Source organism: Takifugu rubripes, chromosome 18 (genome assembly GCF_901000725.2).
Source record: "Takifugu rubripes chromosome 18, fTakRub1.2, whole genome shotgun sequence".
NCBI lineage: Eukaryota > Metazoa > Chordata > Actinopteri > Tetraodontiformes > Tetraodontidae > Takifugu > Takifugu rubripes.
The window spans coordinates 1,955,787-1,969,987 of record NC_042302.1 but is presented as its reverse complement, the minus strand read 5'-3'; the positions used below and the strand labels follow the sequence as shown (position 1 = coordinate 1,969,987).

The window sequence follows — 14,201 nt, the reverse complement described above, 5'->3', positions numbered from 1 at the left end:
GTGCGACTTATATATCTATTTTTCTTCTTTATTGTGCATTTTTTGGCTAGTGCAACTTAAACTCCGGAGCAACATATAGTCCAGAAAATACGGTAAACATTTCACACGCTGAACAGGCAAAGACACCAGGTGAAACAGACGGTGAGGCCATGCTAATGCTAATAGTCGGCGGAGCCCTGTATTTGTTTAATATGGGTTGTTTCGCACTGTTGTTATCAGGTGACTAGAATGTCCCAAGTGTTCAAATTTTAAGTAAAGTGAATACAACACACCGTGCACAGTGCAACCAACGAACGATTGAGAAGACAGGAAGTGACGCAATACGTTACCGGAACACCAAACCATGTTGCATATAGAATATGTAACATCTGATCCAGTCTTGCAGCAATAACCATATTTATATGAAGAGCAGATAAATCATGTGTACGTGGAGCTAAACTGTAAATGGGGCTCCAGAAAGAGAAAAATGCAGTAAAACTCTGACGCCCCCGAAGACGTTATTGTCCATTCAGACACCAGCAGAGCGCCAGACACACGTCAATACTTTTCCTGCTTTAGAACTTTGCTTCGGGAACAGAAGAGACAATATAAAGCGGGTTAAAAATAACTCCATTGGCCGGGGATTAAACGCCAGATTCACATATGTGACTGTGAGTCAGACGGCAACAAAGCCCGAGTGACCCTCACATCGGAGAAGACGTGGGTTGCTTGTGTGTTTCTTCGTATCTAGAGTACGAGAGTGAAATTTCTGCAAAGCCGCGGAGGTCGGGTGGGCCGTCAGCGGTCTAAGAGGGCAGATTACCACCCGTGGGGCCGGGGCGTTTTGGCCATCGCTCAGCGGCAGCGAGGGAGGAATTATTACGGCTTCAGACCAAGTCTAAGCTGAAATAAATGCAGCGAGCGTCAGACAGTTGAACTCTGGGTGTGTGTGGCCACGGAATGTAGGTATATATATAAGCTCACCACCAAATCAGGTTGGGTTACTCTGAATTCTTAACAGGTTCTTTACAAATTTGACTTATTACAACTGAGACAAGCTTCTGAAACCTCCTTGTTCTCATTTAAATCAGCTATTGAGCTCTTCCTATAGGACAACATATATCTATCTGCTATATTTACCTTGTGTTTTTCTTCTGTGGTGACCCTATTCCACTGTGGCCCGGAGGACTTGCATATCTTGCTGTGAGACTGAGGGGACAAGCAGAGAAGAGGACAGACAAACTGTTAACACGGGCGGGGGAGAAACTCGCGCAGCAGCAGCCTGCTGGGAATTTTTGGAATCCATGCTTTAATGTAATAAAGTAAGTGAGAGGATGCATTCAGTCAGCCGAGAGGAAGGAAGAATGAGTTCATTAAGAAGAGGAGAGGAGCTGTCCAGTAGCCCGCCTGGATGTCTCACATGATGCCCCGCAACATGTTCATCAGCACATGCTTATGACTCAGCTAACAATGGTGGCTAATCCAGTTAAAGCAGGAGGGTCTGAGGAATTTACACCACCGGTGGTGTTGCAGGAAAGGCACGAAAACACACATTTACACACACACATGCATACACAGAAGAGGAGGAAGAGCAGCACCAGTCAGAGTTTTTAGGGGCAGTGAGTCACTGGCAGAGGCAGGAAATAACGCCTTGTGTCAGACCAGACCTCTGCAGTCATGGCTGACAGGAAGTAGTTAAAGCTGCAATTTATGGAAAAGCCTTTAATCTTCATGTATACGGCACGTAAACAATGGAAGGTCGATTGCCCCGGCACGGATGTTGTTTATTCTTGTAAGTGTTCTGACCGTAATGTCCGCGATGACTTCAAGCCAGGGGCGTGTAGCTCGCTGGCTGCTATAAACTCGACTAGCTGCTATTTACAGTTAGCCTCTATTATATACACATAAGGTTAAAACAGTACTCGGAATTGGAAGAGGACTTTTTTTTCTAGTGAAAAACATACTGGATGCATCAGAACAATCCAGGACTGTATGGACAAAAAGGGGCTTTTAGAATTGTCAGTAGTCCCTCAGCTAGCATGACGCTAGCAATGAATTGCGAATGTTGTGACCGTATCTGCAGTTCTCTCTGTTACAAGAAGTAATTGAGACAAAAATAAAGACATTAAAATGTGTAAATATAGTGCTCAGGTCAGCTACTCGGCCAACATGTTCCTCTTATCTTAAAAAAGACCACACAATTACAGACATATACGCGATATATACATCACATATGCGAGATTCCCATCAATAATGAGCTCATACCTTTTCTGGGCTGAGAAGAGGTCAAAAGATGTCCAGTTTGGATGCCCAGAACTGTTAATCTCTCCAACTCTGCTCAGCAAAGAAACATCGCGCTTCAGCTAAAGGACAGAGGACGCTACAAAAGATCCTCGGCTTTTATGCCAACCGGACACAACTTGTTCTCTGTTTTAAGATCGTGGGCCGAGGGTTTGGCATCTCCGACTGAGAAGAGACGCACAGCGTGGACACTTCAGCTTCTGTCTGCATTTTATTTCCCTCCAAATTACAACAGCAGGTCTCAAGCTGCCGTGCTCAGTCTGACATGAAAACGACTTTTTGTTTCGCCACACAGCGCACATTGTAAATTGTATCGCACAATCGCATTATCGACAGGTAAAAGAGACGAGCAATGGAGGCCTTAGTAACACAGCACACCATCGTTTTAATCAGCGACTCCGCTTTTTAAAGGACTCGGTTGTCTTCAACGGACACATAATGAAACTCAGCCTGTAGATGAACCCAGCCTCCCTCTGGGGAGTCCAGGTCACTTCTAAACACCTGCAACGAAGTCCATTTCTAATTGACCTTGGAGCAGGTCATGTTGATATGCTAACGAGCCGCGGAGGCGAGTCCGGGCAGTTTCCAACGAGGAAGCGTCAATGTACCGTGTTATTAATGAGGGCTGTGATACACGACACGCTGGTTAATGATGTTTGGCAACTAAATCTGCTCTTTAGTTGCACACCTCCACACACGCGCGACACACACACTACATTACTGGTGGGTTCTGTGCTCTGCTAAATGACCTAAATGGCAGCAGGCGCACAGAAATGACAAATCTTGAAGTGCGATTAATGGCGCCTGTCACACACTATGGTCTGTTTTTATAGTCTTCAGAACAAATATCAAGTGGCAACCTTCCATATGTGCGTATAAACCAAGAGGCATTAAAGACGGCTGGAGGACGTATAAACTGATCATGTAAATTTTATATGACAATGAAAAACATCCAATTTATATAGTACAGTGAAACACAAAGAGTGTTTATTTAATCCAGATGACATCACACACACACACACACACACACACACATTCTCATATTTCTATTTTTGTGGTGACTCGCGTTATAATACGTTACCCAGCACCTTAACTAGAAACCATTCCAAGTAACCTCCTAACCTAAACCTAAGCCTGACCTCGATCTGACAACCACCTCTCCCTTCAAACAGTCCTTTAGAGTTGTTATGAACAGATAAAATGGCCCCACATTGCAAAACTGTCCTCACTTTGTTCGTAGTCTGAGTACTGGGGTACTCAATATGTAGCAAATACAAGGACACACACAAATACGCACAGATGTATAGCAGCAGGATCTATGAGGAGGAAAAGGACGGGTATGCTCTGTCACTTTTGATCTGAGCCAGCATACATCACCAAGGTCTGTGATTAACAGTCCGCAACACGTGCGTCCCATATTGGAGGCCATCACGAGCCCATTAAGCGTCTGTAATATCAGTTCCACCTCCTCTGTAGCTGCAGCTTCAAATTCACAGGCAAGCTGATGATTTTACATCTGTAGTGGCGGTTGCCGGGGCAATGGGTTCAGCGCGATTCCTTCCAGTTGTCAACAGCACACAGCCATATGTGGCCGTGGGAATGTCATAAACGGATTATTTCTAGATCACAGCTCAGGAGGACAACCATATAGAAAAATATCAGATAAATATCAACTAAACCATCAAAAATTCCTTTCTGCATTTGCTCTTTTATCTTTATCAAGCATAAATTGCCCCTATCAAAGCCTTCAAACTGCATGCACAATCAAATCGGTTTGAGGATTTAACTAAGGAACAGGACAAGCAGGACAGAAGCATTTACCAGTTCATGATGCCACTGACACTACTCCATTCTCCTCATATGTGAACAAGGAAAAGAATCCAAACACGGTGCCTTGATGCTACACAAACACACAGAGCACACACTAAAACTCTACCCAGTGGACGAGTTGGGCTTTGCCAGGCTGCTGGCCGTCCCGCCTGTCAAACGGCTCCTCCTGTCACGAGAGACAGCGGTGGGCAGCCGTGACGGGCGCCAAACCGCGGGGTCAAGTTGTCCCCGGGACATGTTGAGCTAAAGAGGGAGGGTTCGCTTCGCCCTGCCAGGCCCGAGCCTCGAGCCTTCTACACTGGAAGCCTCGCGTGGCTCCAGGCGGTCCTGATCTGGCTGGTGGGGAGTTCCCCCAGACACACACACACACACACACACTGGGTCAGCAGGTGCTTTCTATAGAAAGCTCTGCGCAGCTCACCAAATGTGTGTAGTTGAACCCTAACCCCAACCCCTAACCCGAATTATATTACTTTAAAGGCTGAATTTTACTTATTTTTTAATCTCGCCTTGTTTAAATGTAAGTTTTCCAGACCTGCTAAATCTCTAAACTTCAGTACAGCCAGGCAAGACAGGCAAACACACTACAGCACATTTAGGGCTGTAGTACTGACCCCCTGCTGGGTGTTTTCATAGAAAACTCAACCCAGGAGGGTGAAGCATTTTTTAGAGTGTGAGTGATGATGCTCCACTGCCACAGGGTGTAATTTTTAAAAGAGGTGCTCGCTAATGACAATAGGACACCACCCAAACTAGATTTTGACACAAAGCAGCCAAGTTTGGTGGCTGACTCTAGGGTTTTTTTAAAGGAAGTCTGGGGAATTTCGGCTGCAGTGAAGCCAGAGTCATTTAGAGCCGCAAAACCATCAATTTCTGTTGCATTACAAATGACCATCATCATAATATCAACGTTGTGCCATCCTGCCGCAAAAGGTGTGTGTTCATTTGCATAATGATGGGAGGGGAAACATGTTGTATTGTGGCCGAGGAGATGAAAAAGAGTGGCTCCACGTTGGAAAATGATGGCACGAAAAACTCCAGATGAATGGATGGAAAGAAGACTTTGAAAATGTGTTTGAGATCAAGATGGTTTAAAATAATTACTGTTGAAACTAATGATTTTATCCTTTCATCTCACACCCACACACACACACACATTCTTATCCGTCTATCTTTGTGGTGACTTCCATGGGCATGATGCATTAGCCAGCTCGTGACCTCACCCCAACCCACCCAACTAACCCACCAAACCTAACCTTAACCTAAAGTCAAAGCCAACCTGGAGCTTAAAAAACCACGTCTTATCCCTTAAACACTCCTTTGAAGTTCTGAGGACTAGCCGGAGTGTCCTCACTTCCCAAAAATGTCCTCACTTTGCTAGAAGAATGCGGATTGTGCTACTCAGTAGGTTGAACGTACAAGAACAGACACACACACAAACACACACAGCCAGCAGCAGCAGTGCACTCAGAGTTCAAACACGCTTCCAACCTCACGATTCCCGCCAACACTGACTCGTCTCTGTCAATGAGCCCATCAAATATACGTATATTTTCTTAATCCCACCCCTGATTTTTTTCCATCCCTGGAAATGTACAAATTCATTCTCCACACCTTTTCCAGACATCCATGAATCAGAGCAAAGGAGGTGGGGAGTGCACCCCCCCCCCCCCAAAAAAAAAACCCCTCACACAGATTAATGGCCTTCTTTATCACTGACAGACACGGATTGATCCTCTGACCTCGGCCACGGCCTTCAGCATTCAGACATGATTAACTTATCAGCCCAAAGGAGGTAGACGATGGTTGGCCGGGCAACCATGAGGACAGACCATCCATTTAGAAGGAAGCGTGCCTCTTCTCGGAGGCGGTCTCACTGTGGCGTGAAACTTATATTTTTTGGAAAGAAACGTCATTGGACGCTTATATTTTATGAAGGGTAAATTGTGCCTCTTTTACTTTTCTAATGATTTATCAGCATCTTGTGTGTGTTAATCTGGCATGTTTGTAACTTTAGACCCATGTGTCTTGATGCGTTTGAGTGCCTTTTTCCACCTGTTGTGTTGGGAGGCAGTGTGGGAATGGGAGGCAGCTGTGGCCTTAATAACCTCCCCTGAACATACACACACACAGGCATGCACACACACACACACACGCACACAAACACACACCGTTGCTACCAACTCCTAACTCATACGAGCGGAGAACGTCTAAAAAAATCGACTATATCGTCTTACTCGTGGAAGCTCTCTTCAAGTACCGCGACTAACTGCTCTTATTGTGCCGATTTTCCGCTCATCCACTCTCACACACACCCGCTCACACACGGAGCGCGGCCGTGCCGAAAGCTGAGCTGCTCAAAGGGAATGCCGCTCATGTGTGGCATGTCAGGCCCTTCTTAGATGTCCCTCTAAAGCATGTCCCATCTATTTACATCACATGGGCGGGGCTCATTTGTTTATACTACATGCTAGCTGCCTGCACACCAACATGGCTGCTCTACGACACTGTGGCTCAAATTAGCCAGCGCCCTGGTTATAAATGCAAATGTTAACATTGCGCTACAAATCTGACATTTGGTTGGAGATTCGGGTGTCGAGTTCACATTGTAAGAAAGGAAAATAACCCAACAAAAAAAACGTATTTATCTCTCATTAGAATCATAAAACAACAAGGAATCACAAGCCTGCTTATGATTTTGGGACGATATTAAGTACAATACTAGGTTTTCGGTATTCCTAAACTTGATTTAGTGAGCGAACTCAGCCCACACCTCAATGTGTTCTTAACTTAATTGAACTAAACAGGTGACATCATTGGAGACTGCCACAATGTCCCAAAACTGATGTACATTTTGCAAAAAAAAAAAAATCATGAAGTCTTTACTCTTTTTACATTATTTTTGGACACTATAGTAGTGGATACAGTATGATACATAAAGTGTGTGTGTGCATGTGTCCATGCTTGCTATAATAAATCCAGCGGTTACATTCCTGGAGGACCTTGAAACTTTGACAAGTCAAACAGCAAAATCAGCATTTATTTATCGATGACCCAAACGACCTCACGGAGCAAAGCTTTTAATTAGAAACAGTTTGTTTTCAGCTCCATTACAGCGCGAATGCTAAATGCCTTGTCACTTCAAGATGACCTTTGCCCGACACCCAGACCAGCTCCAATCTAATGACGCGCGACTTCAGTGGCACCTACCTGGACTGCATTTCTTGTGTTTTGAGGCTGCTGGCGGACGACGTGGAGCTGCTGGTTTGCTGGCTGAGCTCCACCAGGGACTGGTAGTACTGCTGCTGCTGCTGCTGCTGCTGTTTGTAACGTGACAGGATGAAAAAGAGACCCAGGATGCTCTTCAAGTTGCCATTCCTGATCTCTGGAGGGACGAAGCAGAAGGAAACTGTCAGTGTCTGCTTGTGCTTACAACTAGAACCTTGCTATCTCCTCATACTATCTAGTTCTTTTGTAAAACATTATCTGGACTTTTATATTTATGTATATTCCGTTTCTTCTCCGGGTCAAGGATGAGATCCTGCCCCAAGTGGAGGAGTTCAAGTACCTCGGGGTCTTGTTCACGAGTGAGGGAAAAATGGAGCAGGAGATCGACAGGCGGATCGGGGCGGCGTCCGCAGTAATGCGGACTCTGCACCGGTCCGTAGTGGTGAAGAATTTACCGGTCGATCTTCGTTCCTAGCCTCACCTATGGTCATGAGCTTTGGGTAATGACCAGAAGAACAAGATCACGGGTACAAGCGGCCGAAATGAGCTTCCTCCGTAGGGTGGCTGGGCTCTCCCTTAGAGATAGGGTGAGAAGCTCTGCCATCCGGGAGGAGCTCGGAGTAGAGCCGCTGCTCCTCCGCGTTGAGAGGAGCCAGATGAGGTGGCTTGGGCATCTAGTTAGGATGCCCCCTGGACGCCTCCCTGGTGAGGTGTTCAGGGCATGTCCCTCCGGTAGGAGACCCCCGGGAAGACCCAGGATACGTTGGAGAGACTATGTCTCTCGACTGGTCTGGGAACGCCTGGGGATCCCCCCGGATGAGCTGGAAGAAGTAGCTGGGGAGAGGGAAGTCTGGGCTTCTCTTCTGAGGCTGCTGCCCCCGCAACCTGACCCCGGATAAGTAGAGGATGGATGTATGTTTCTTCTTGACTACTTTATACCTTCTACGTATAGATGGATGTTGCTAGGGCCTATCTTAGCTGCATGTGGGCAAAGGCAGGGTACACCCCTAGATAAATCGTCAGCTCATCCAGGGCCCCATGTGAGCATTTGGAGGTTTGATATCTTGCTCAAAGGTACTATAAAAGTGTACCGGCCCCTCCCCCAACTACAAGAACACCTCCAAAGTTTTGTCCGCACCCAGGCTTGATCTGATACCCCTCAGCTTCTCAGCTCAGACTGAGCTACCAGCCGCCCGGTGCGTATTGATAAATATATAAAGCAACCTGCAGTGGAGTGGTGGGCAAACTTTTAACAAATGCCTCACTCATGCCGTTTTTCACACAGTTAAGTGTTGAATCAGCAGAGGAGGAAGAATTGATCGCCGTGGTCAATGCACCCATCACTGAAAATGAACCTTCCTATCAAACCTTCTGTGAGCAGGAAGGTCACCAATGGCTGATAAAGAGGTTTTGCTGCTTCATTTTTCAATCTAGCGAGCCTGTAATACTTTCCCCAGACAGCCACGGCTAAGCTGTTTGGCAACTGTAAAAGCTTAAGAAGATGAAACAGCAAAGTGTTGTACTTTTCTTTTCTTTTTTTCTGCCTCTGAGCCTGAGGGGGGGCCTGTGAGCAGTATGGAACAACAGCATTGTCTGCTCTTTAGGGGGCAACGACATTGCTCAAATAAAGAGCTGCTGACAGCTCAAATAACGTGGGCACAACGAGGATCAGGCCGGCGTGAAGCTCGTATTAGCAATCTCGGCAGCTATCTTTTTTCCTTTTTTGAAGATTTGTCGCTAAATTCGTTAAGTACACAGCTGAGAGGGCCGACCATTCGGACGCTTCCAGGCAAAGACACGCTCATTGTTTACCAATTTTCTGCTCGAATGCCCAAAACTACTGAAAAAACACATCGTGCGGCACACTAATAAAGAGATGAAAAAGATAAATATAAAAGATAGACGATAAAGTACAGAGCATTCAGGGCAGTGATTCAGATTTTCTGGTCAATGTTGTGTTTCTACACATCAAATAATCTAGAAAGCAGTAGCCTGATGTGAAACATATATGAATATGTTAGTTTGAATAAAATGCCTCTCCATTTCGTTCTATATATCGGCGATATGATCAAGCAAAAGACAGCTGGATTGTGGGACATCGTCAAAGCCGCCCTCAGACATTTCCATCGGCGTCGCACAGCCGTTTCATCCGTTAAAAGCGAGAGGCCTTTGGTGCCGTGAAGCAGCGTGGAGGGTAACGGTTTCTCCTTGGCTCAGGCTCAATGAAAACATGCCTTTGCTTCTCGAGGCCCTTTCAAGTGGCTGACATGGTTTAACTTGATGTGTTTTCTCCTTACTTGAGGAGGTTCGTTCGTGAGGGGCACAGGACGTTGGAGTGACTTTTCCCCCCCTTCAGCTTTTTGATAGAAAACCAAAAGCTTAGCCATTAACGGCCTTGGTCAAAGGGCTTCGTTCAAAGGAGCTAATGAAATCGGAGCTAGTTTACACCTACTCTGATCAGGATTTATTGCGGTGAACAGGTCAAACCCTGGGTTACCCAACAGGATTGTAAAGAGATCGAATTCAGCTAAGAACTTACAATAAACAATAAAATAGAAGAAGCTTTAAGGACTTGTCAAATTCTCAGCTTCAGCACCGTTCCTTTGGAGACATATACTCATTTTAATGGCTATACTGTTATCGGTGCCACACACACACACACACACACACACCTATGACACAGCTGTGAATGATCTTGTCCTAAACAACACGCGCTGTCGTTGCCCCTTCAGTATTTCTGTTCTTCTTTGATTTAACCGGTCACTTATTTTAAACCCCTGATCACACTTAAGTGAACCTTCACAGCCACAACCACAGATTGCCTTAGCAACCGGACTATATGTGTCCGTGACCACGTCGAGTTGGATCTCACAGGTGGAACAACTTGAACCCCTATAGCTCTTTTATAGATTTACATAGTGGACATGCTGTCTTCCATTTCCAGTGATGGGCTTTTATTGGATTTCAGGGAATGAGTAACTCCTGATCAATCCATTTCACAGCCGTTGTGGTTCACACAATCACACACAATTAAACTCTTTATGTTAACATTAAAAAAATGTCCTTTACAGCAAATGTGGGATCATAACTCTCAACTTAATGTGCTTTTCCGGAACTTCAGTTTCCAGCCTCCCATCAGAGGGATGCAATGGGACTGTTAGCGAGGTTATTAGGGAAAAGGGAATGAACCACAACGGGGCATAAAACCTCAAACATTTGGGTAAAAAAAACCTTCTAATGATAAAGAAATCTGGCCTCATTTAACAGGTGAGAGGGCAGCGACCAAATGTACCTGACACACAACACATTAGGTGCATCAAGAAATAGGTTGGCAAAAGCAAAAGGAGTAAAACTGAAGGGTGTATTAACACAGAGGGCCAACGCTGGTAAATAAAGTCACCCGAAAGCCCCGACATTTTCAAGGCCCAGTTTGAAATTCCAGGCCTGCTGAGTCACTTTGCTGTATTTAGCTGCAGGGAGGGAGGAGTGAAGAATATAGAGCTGTCGGTCAGTGGGTTAGCCTATTCCTGCCGCCTCGGAGTTCAAGGACACACTTGTCTCTTTTATGTTTAAAGACAAAAACAACATGGGGTCTGGGCAAAGACAGGTCCACGATAACTGCCGAGGGCGCCTTCTGCTCGGGAGATTGACAAACAGTGAAATGTTGGCAAGTTGAGTTTGGGGTTCAGCTCATCAATAATGGTTCCAGTAGGGTTCTATGAACTTGGACCATTTTTACAGAAATATTGTATATCCTGATATGTTTAGGTTGAAACTAAAGCATAATTTCAGCTCTGACGTTACAGTTTTTGCTCTTTTTTCAGTCTCACTCAGATTGGAGGGCTGTGAAATAGCTGCACACTGGGCAGTTTGAAGGCGAACCCTGCTCTGGAGGCCTCATCCTCCTACAATCCCTTTGATACTCTAATGATGACCTATGCTGCCATCGTGAAAGAGATGGAGAAACCGTGCGCCCTGCCATGACACCACTGCGGTAAATTCCATTGCCGTGAAGTCTAAAAGTTCTGTGAAAATGGGCTTTCGCTGTTTTTTGAAGATACTTGGTGCCGTTAAGAAGTGGAAAGCTACCCACAGAAGGTCTCAGTGGTACCAAAATGGATTTTCCAGAGATCAGAAACACAACAGGAGGATCCTTCCGTTGCTCCACCGATTTATTCAATTAAGAGCTTGATCAGGAATTTAACTTACACTCTTTGTTCTTCTTACCTTCTGCTGAAAGCCCTTGAACGTTCACTCCTCTGGCATCCAGGAAACTCAGGCAGGCGTCCACATTTTCGATCTGGCGAGGAGACAACCGACAGTGAGACACAAAGGACAGACGGAGTAAAAAAAAAAAAAGTGCGGATGGTACTTAACATTGGCTGCGCCTAAATGTCCCGGGCCAGAGGGCTCGGGAAGGGGGGTGAGAATGATCAGCGTTATTACCCATAAAGCACGTCATTGTGTGGTCATGGCCAATGACCTCTGCTCAACCCTGGCATCCAGCCTCGCGACATACTGAATGCAGTGTATCGCCACCTACACACCCCAGGGTGCAGTCCGCCTTGGCACGTCACCAGCACGCTAACACTGCATATCCAACGACACAGTTGCGAGTTCTTATAATATTTATACATTCCACTTTAAGGCCCAAGCAACCGCCACTAATACAGGCTGAGCATAACCTTCGGAAAAATCACAGAGGTCGTCGTCATAAGGGGATTTTTGCTATCACGCCAGCCGGCCTCCAATGCCCCTTAGGAGCTCTGTTACGCCAGGGTCAAAGGTCAGGGCGTTCAACCTCATCATAGGCCAGAAAAATAGCAGACCAGGAAACTCAGCGCAACGTCCAGGAAGACATCATGATTCATGCTCATGATTCATGAGCTGCTACTCGCCCCAGCTCCCTTTTCTCTTTGCTCGTAGTCACTGTCCTTGTATCTACTTATTAGTGGGAGGAAGCTTTCAAAGAATTAGAATACTGACTAACGTCAGCACAAGCACCATGAAGACACGTGCCTCCCTTTCTTCTTTTACTCCTACTCACATGAACAGTAGTGAATTGACCTTTGTGTACCGGTACTCATCACTTTTCAATTTTTCCTACTGAGAGACTTTAAAAAACTGTCCAACAGAACTTTTCTTGTCGAAATAAGCGTCACAGTTCTGACAATGCTCTCCAAGAAATGTCTTAATATCTGCATAAAGTGTTTAAAGAAACATTGCTGGTTAAAAGACCGTTTTTTGCCACCACACTAATCCAAACACGTATGTTTTAGCTGCGGTTTTGCTTTTTTCCCCAAACAGACCGACTAAAAGCTGTTGGGTTGGTTACGTTACATATTTCCAGGTTGATAATTGAGGTCCAGGCTCTGGTGTTGTCAAGCTACGGCTAATTTTACGCCCAGAAAAAGGTAAAGTAGAGCTTGTAGGTAAAGATGATAAAAATATTTGATAGCCGCATTGTAATATTTAATATTGTACGTATGTGGAATATGATCATAATACAGTACGTGAAAATAGCAACTGAGCTGTTTATGCGTCATCAACGCACGCTACGAAACTTGGGTTTCCATGGATGTAGCATAGAATAATTGAATGAGGTGGAATAATTGCATTTTGCATTTTAACACTTCAATTTTGGGCCAGGGTTTGAAATGAAGTAGCACGCTGACTATTTTTGTCGTTAGGGTCAAACATGCCCTGACAGGAAACGCTACGAACAAATGCTCCTAAGCTAGCAGCACTTTAAATTACAAGACGCACGGAGGCCAGAGGTGGAACATTTGCGGCTCAAGGAGAGCGTCTGAAACTTCTTAAGTGGAGAAAGGGGTGGAGGAATCTGAATTTAAATAGTCTGCTGGAATCTGCTGAATAGCGGGTACTTGTTCTCCGCTATGCTGCTTAATTGCTAATCAGCAGCCAGACGGGGGAGCAGGAATGTCAGTTAATCCGATACTGTTTGATTTTAATGGTAAATTATGGAGTTGCATTAGATGCTTGTTCTTAATAAAGCTCTCTCAGTTAGCCACTGCTGACTTTCTCGTCACTCCCTCATAGTTTATCAAAGTAGGGGTCTGTGCGACACTCACACACAGTTTCTCCATCTGCCTGACACCACAGGGATCCCTACAGCGAGCACCAAATGCCCTTAAATGTGGTCCGCGCTGACATTTGCGTCAGGCAGGCTGCAAATATAGAACCACGTGTGTGCTTGGTTACAAGCTTGTTTGTCCCAGATAAGGTCTCTGAAGTTTGTACGCGGGGAATTTATGGTACACGTGCAGATGATAACGGAACATTTTTAAAATTAAGAGATGGGGTTGGAACGTGTCTTTCCAACAGTTTGAAGGTTCTAACAGAAGAAATGCACTCATTCATATCACATATGAATCCTGTTCCAGCTTCTTGAAAACCTCCAAAATTTCTGAGGCTGTCAGCCTTAACCGCTGTTTGTTTTTTGTCGGCCTGAACTCCAAAACGATGTAAACAAGTGGAATGACGACTGGAGGTGTTGATGACGCTCGGGGCATTAATGTTCCGCAGGCTTCTGGCGATGTTAAACTGCTCGTTTGGTCAGAGGGTTGGCTTTTGTGGCATCCTGCAGCGGCTTCTCCGGAGAAACCGACATCGTTTCGTTTTCCTACGCAGGCTGGCATCAGAGAGATCCACAAAAGCCATTAAAAGCAATTTGGAAAAGGGAATTTTGATGAGGTACGCTCGAGAAATACTTAAAGCGGGGGAAAAAGTTGCGCATTTCGAGAAGTGACAGGCGAACACATGTGCAGCATACGCGGTGGCCGGAAACTCGCCACAAAGCATGAAGCAATAATTAAGGGGAGCAGCTAAATTTCTATAATATT

At 45.5% G+C, this 14,201-nt stretch overlaps 1 protein-coding gene across 12 annotated transcripts in view; it reads right to left on the bottom strand.

Annotated features, from left to right (window-relative positions):
- nav3 (neuron navigator 3) overlaps nt 1–14,201 on the bottom strand; it is a 283,562-nt gene that overhangs the window by 67,752 nt on the left and 201,609 nt on the right. For 9 of the 12 annotated variants that reach the window (XM_029851618.1, XM_029851620.1, XM_029851621.1 and 6 more), the window contains 3 exons: nt 11,566–11,638; nt 7,321–7,495; nt 1,120–1,188 (listed from right to left, as the gene is read on the bottom strand). In XM_029851618.1, coding sequence (XP_029707478.1) covers nt 1,120–1,188; nt 7,321–7,495; nt 11,566–11,638 — 317 coding nt within the window. Of the gene's footprint in view, nt 1–1,119; nt 1,189–2,244; nt 2,338–4,216; nt 4,383–7,320; nt 7,496–11,565; nt 11,639–14,201 lie in introns of those variants that run through there. The other 3 variants (XM_029851622.1, XM_029851628.1, XM_029851629.1) reach the window with 3 other exon arrangements.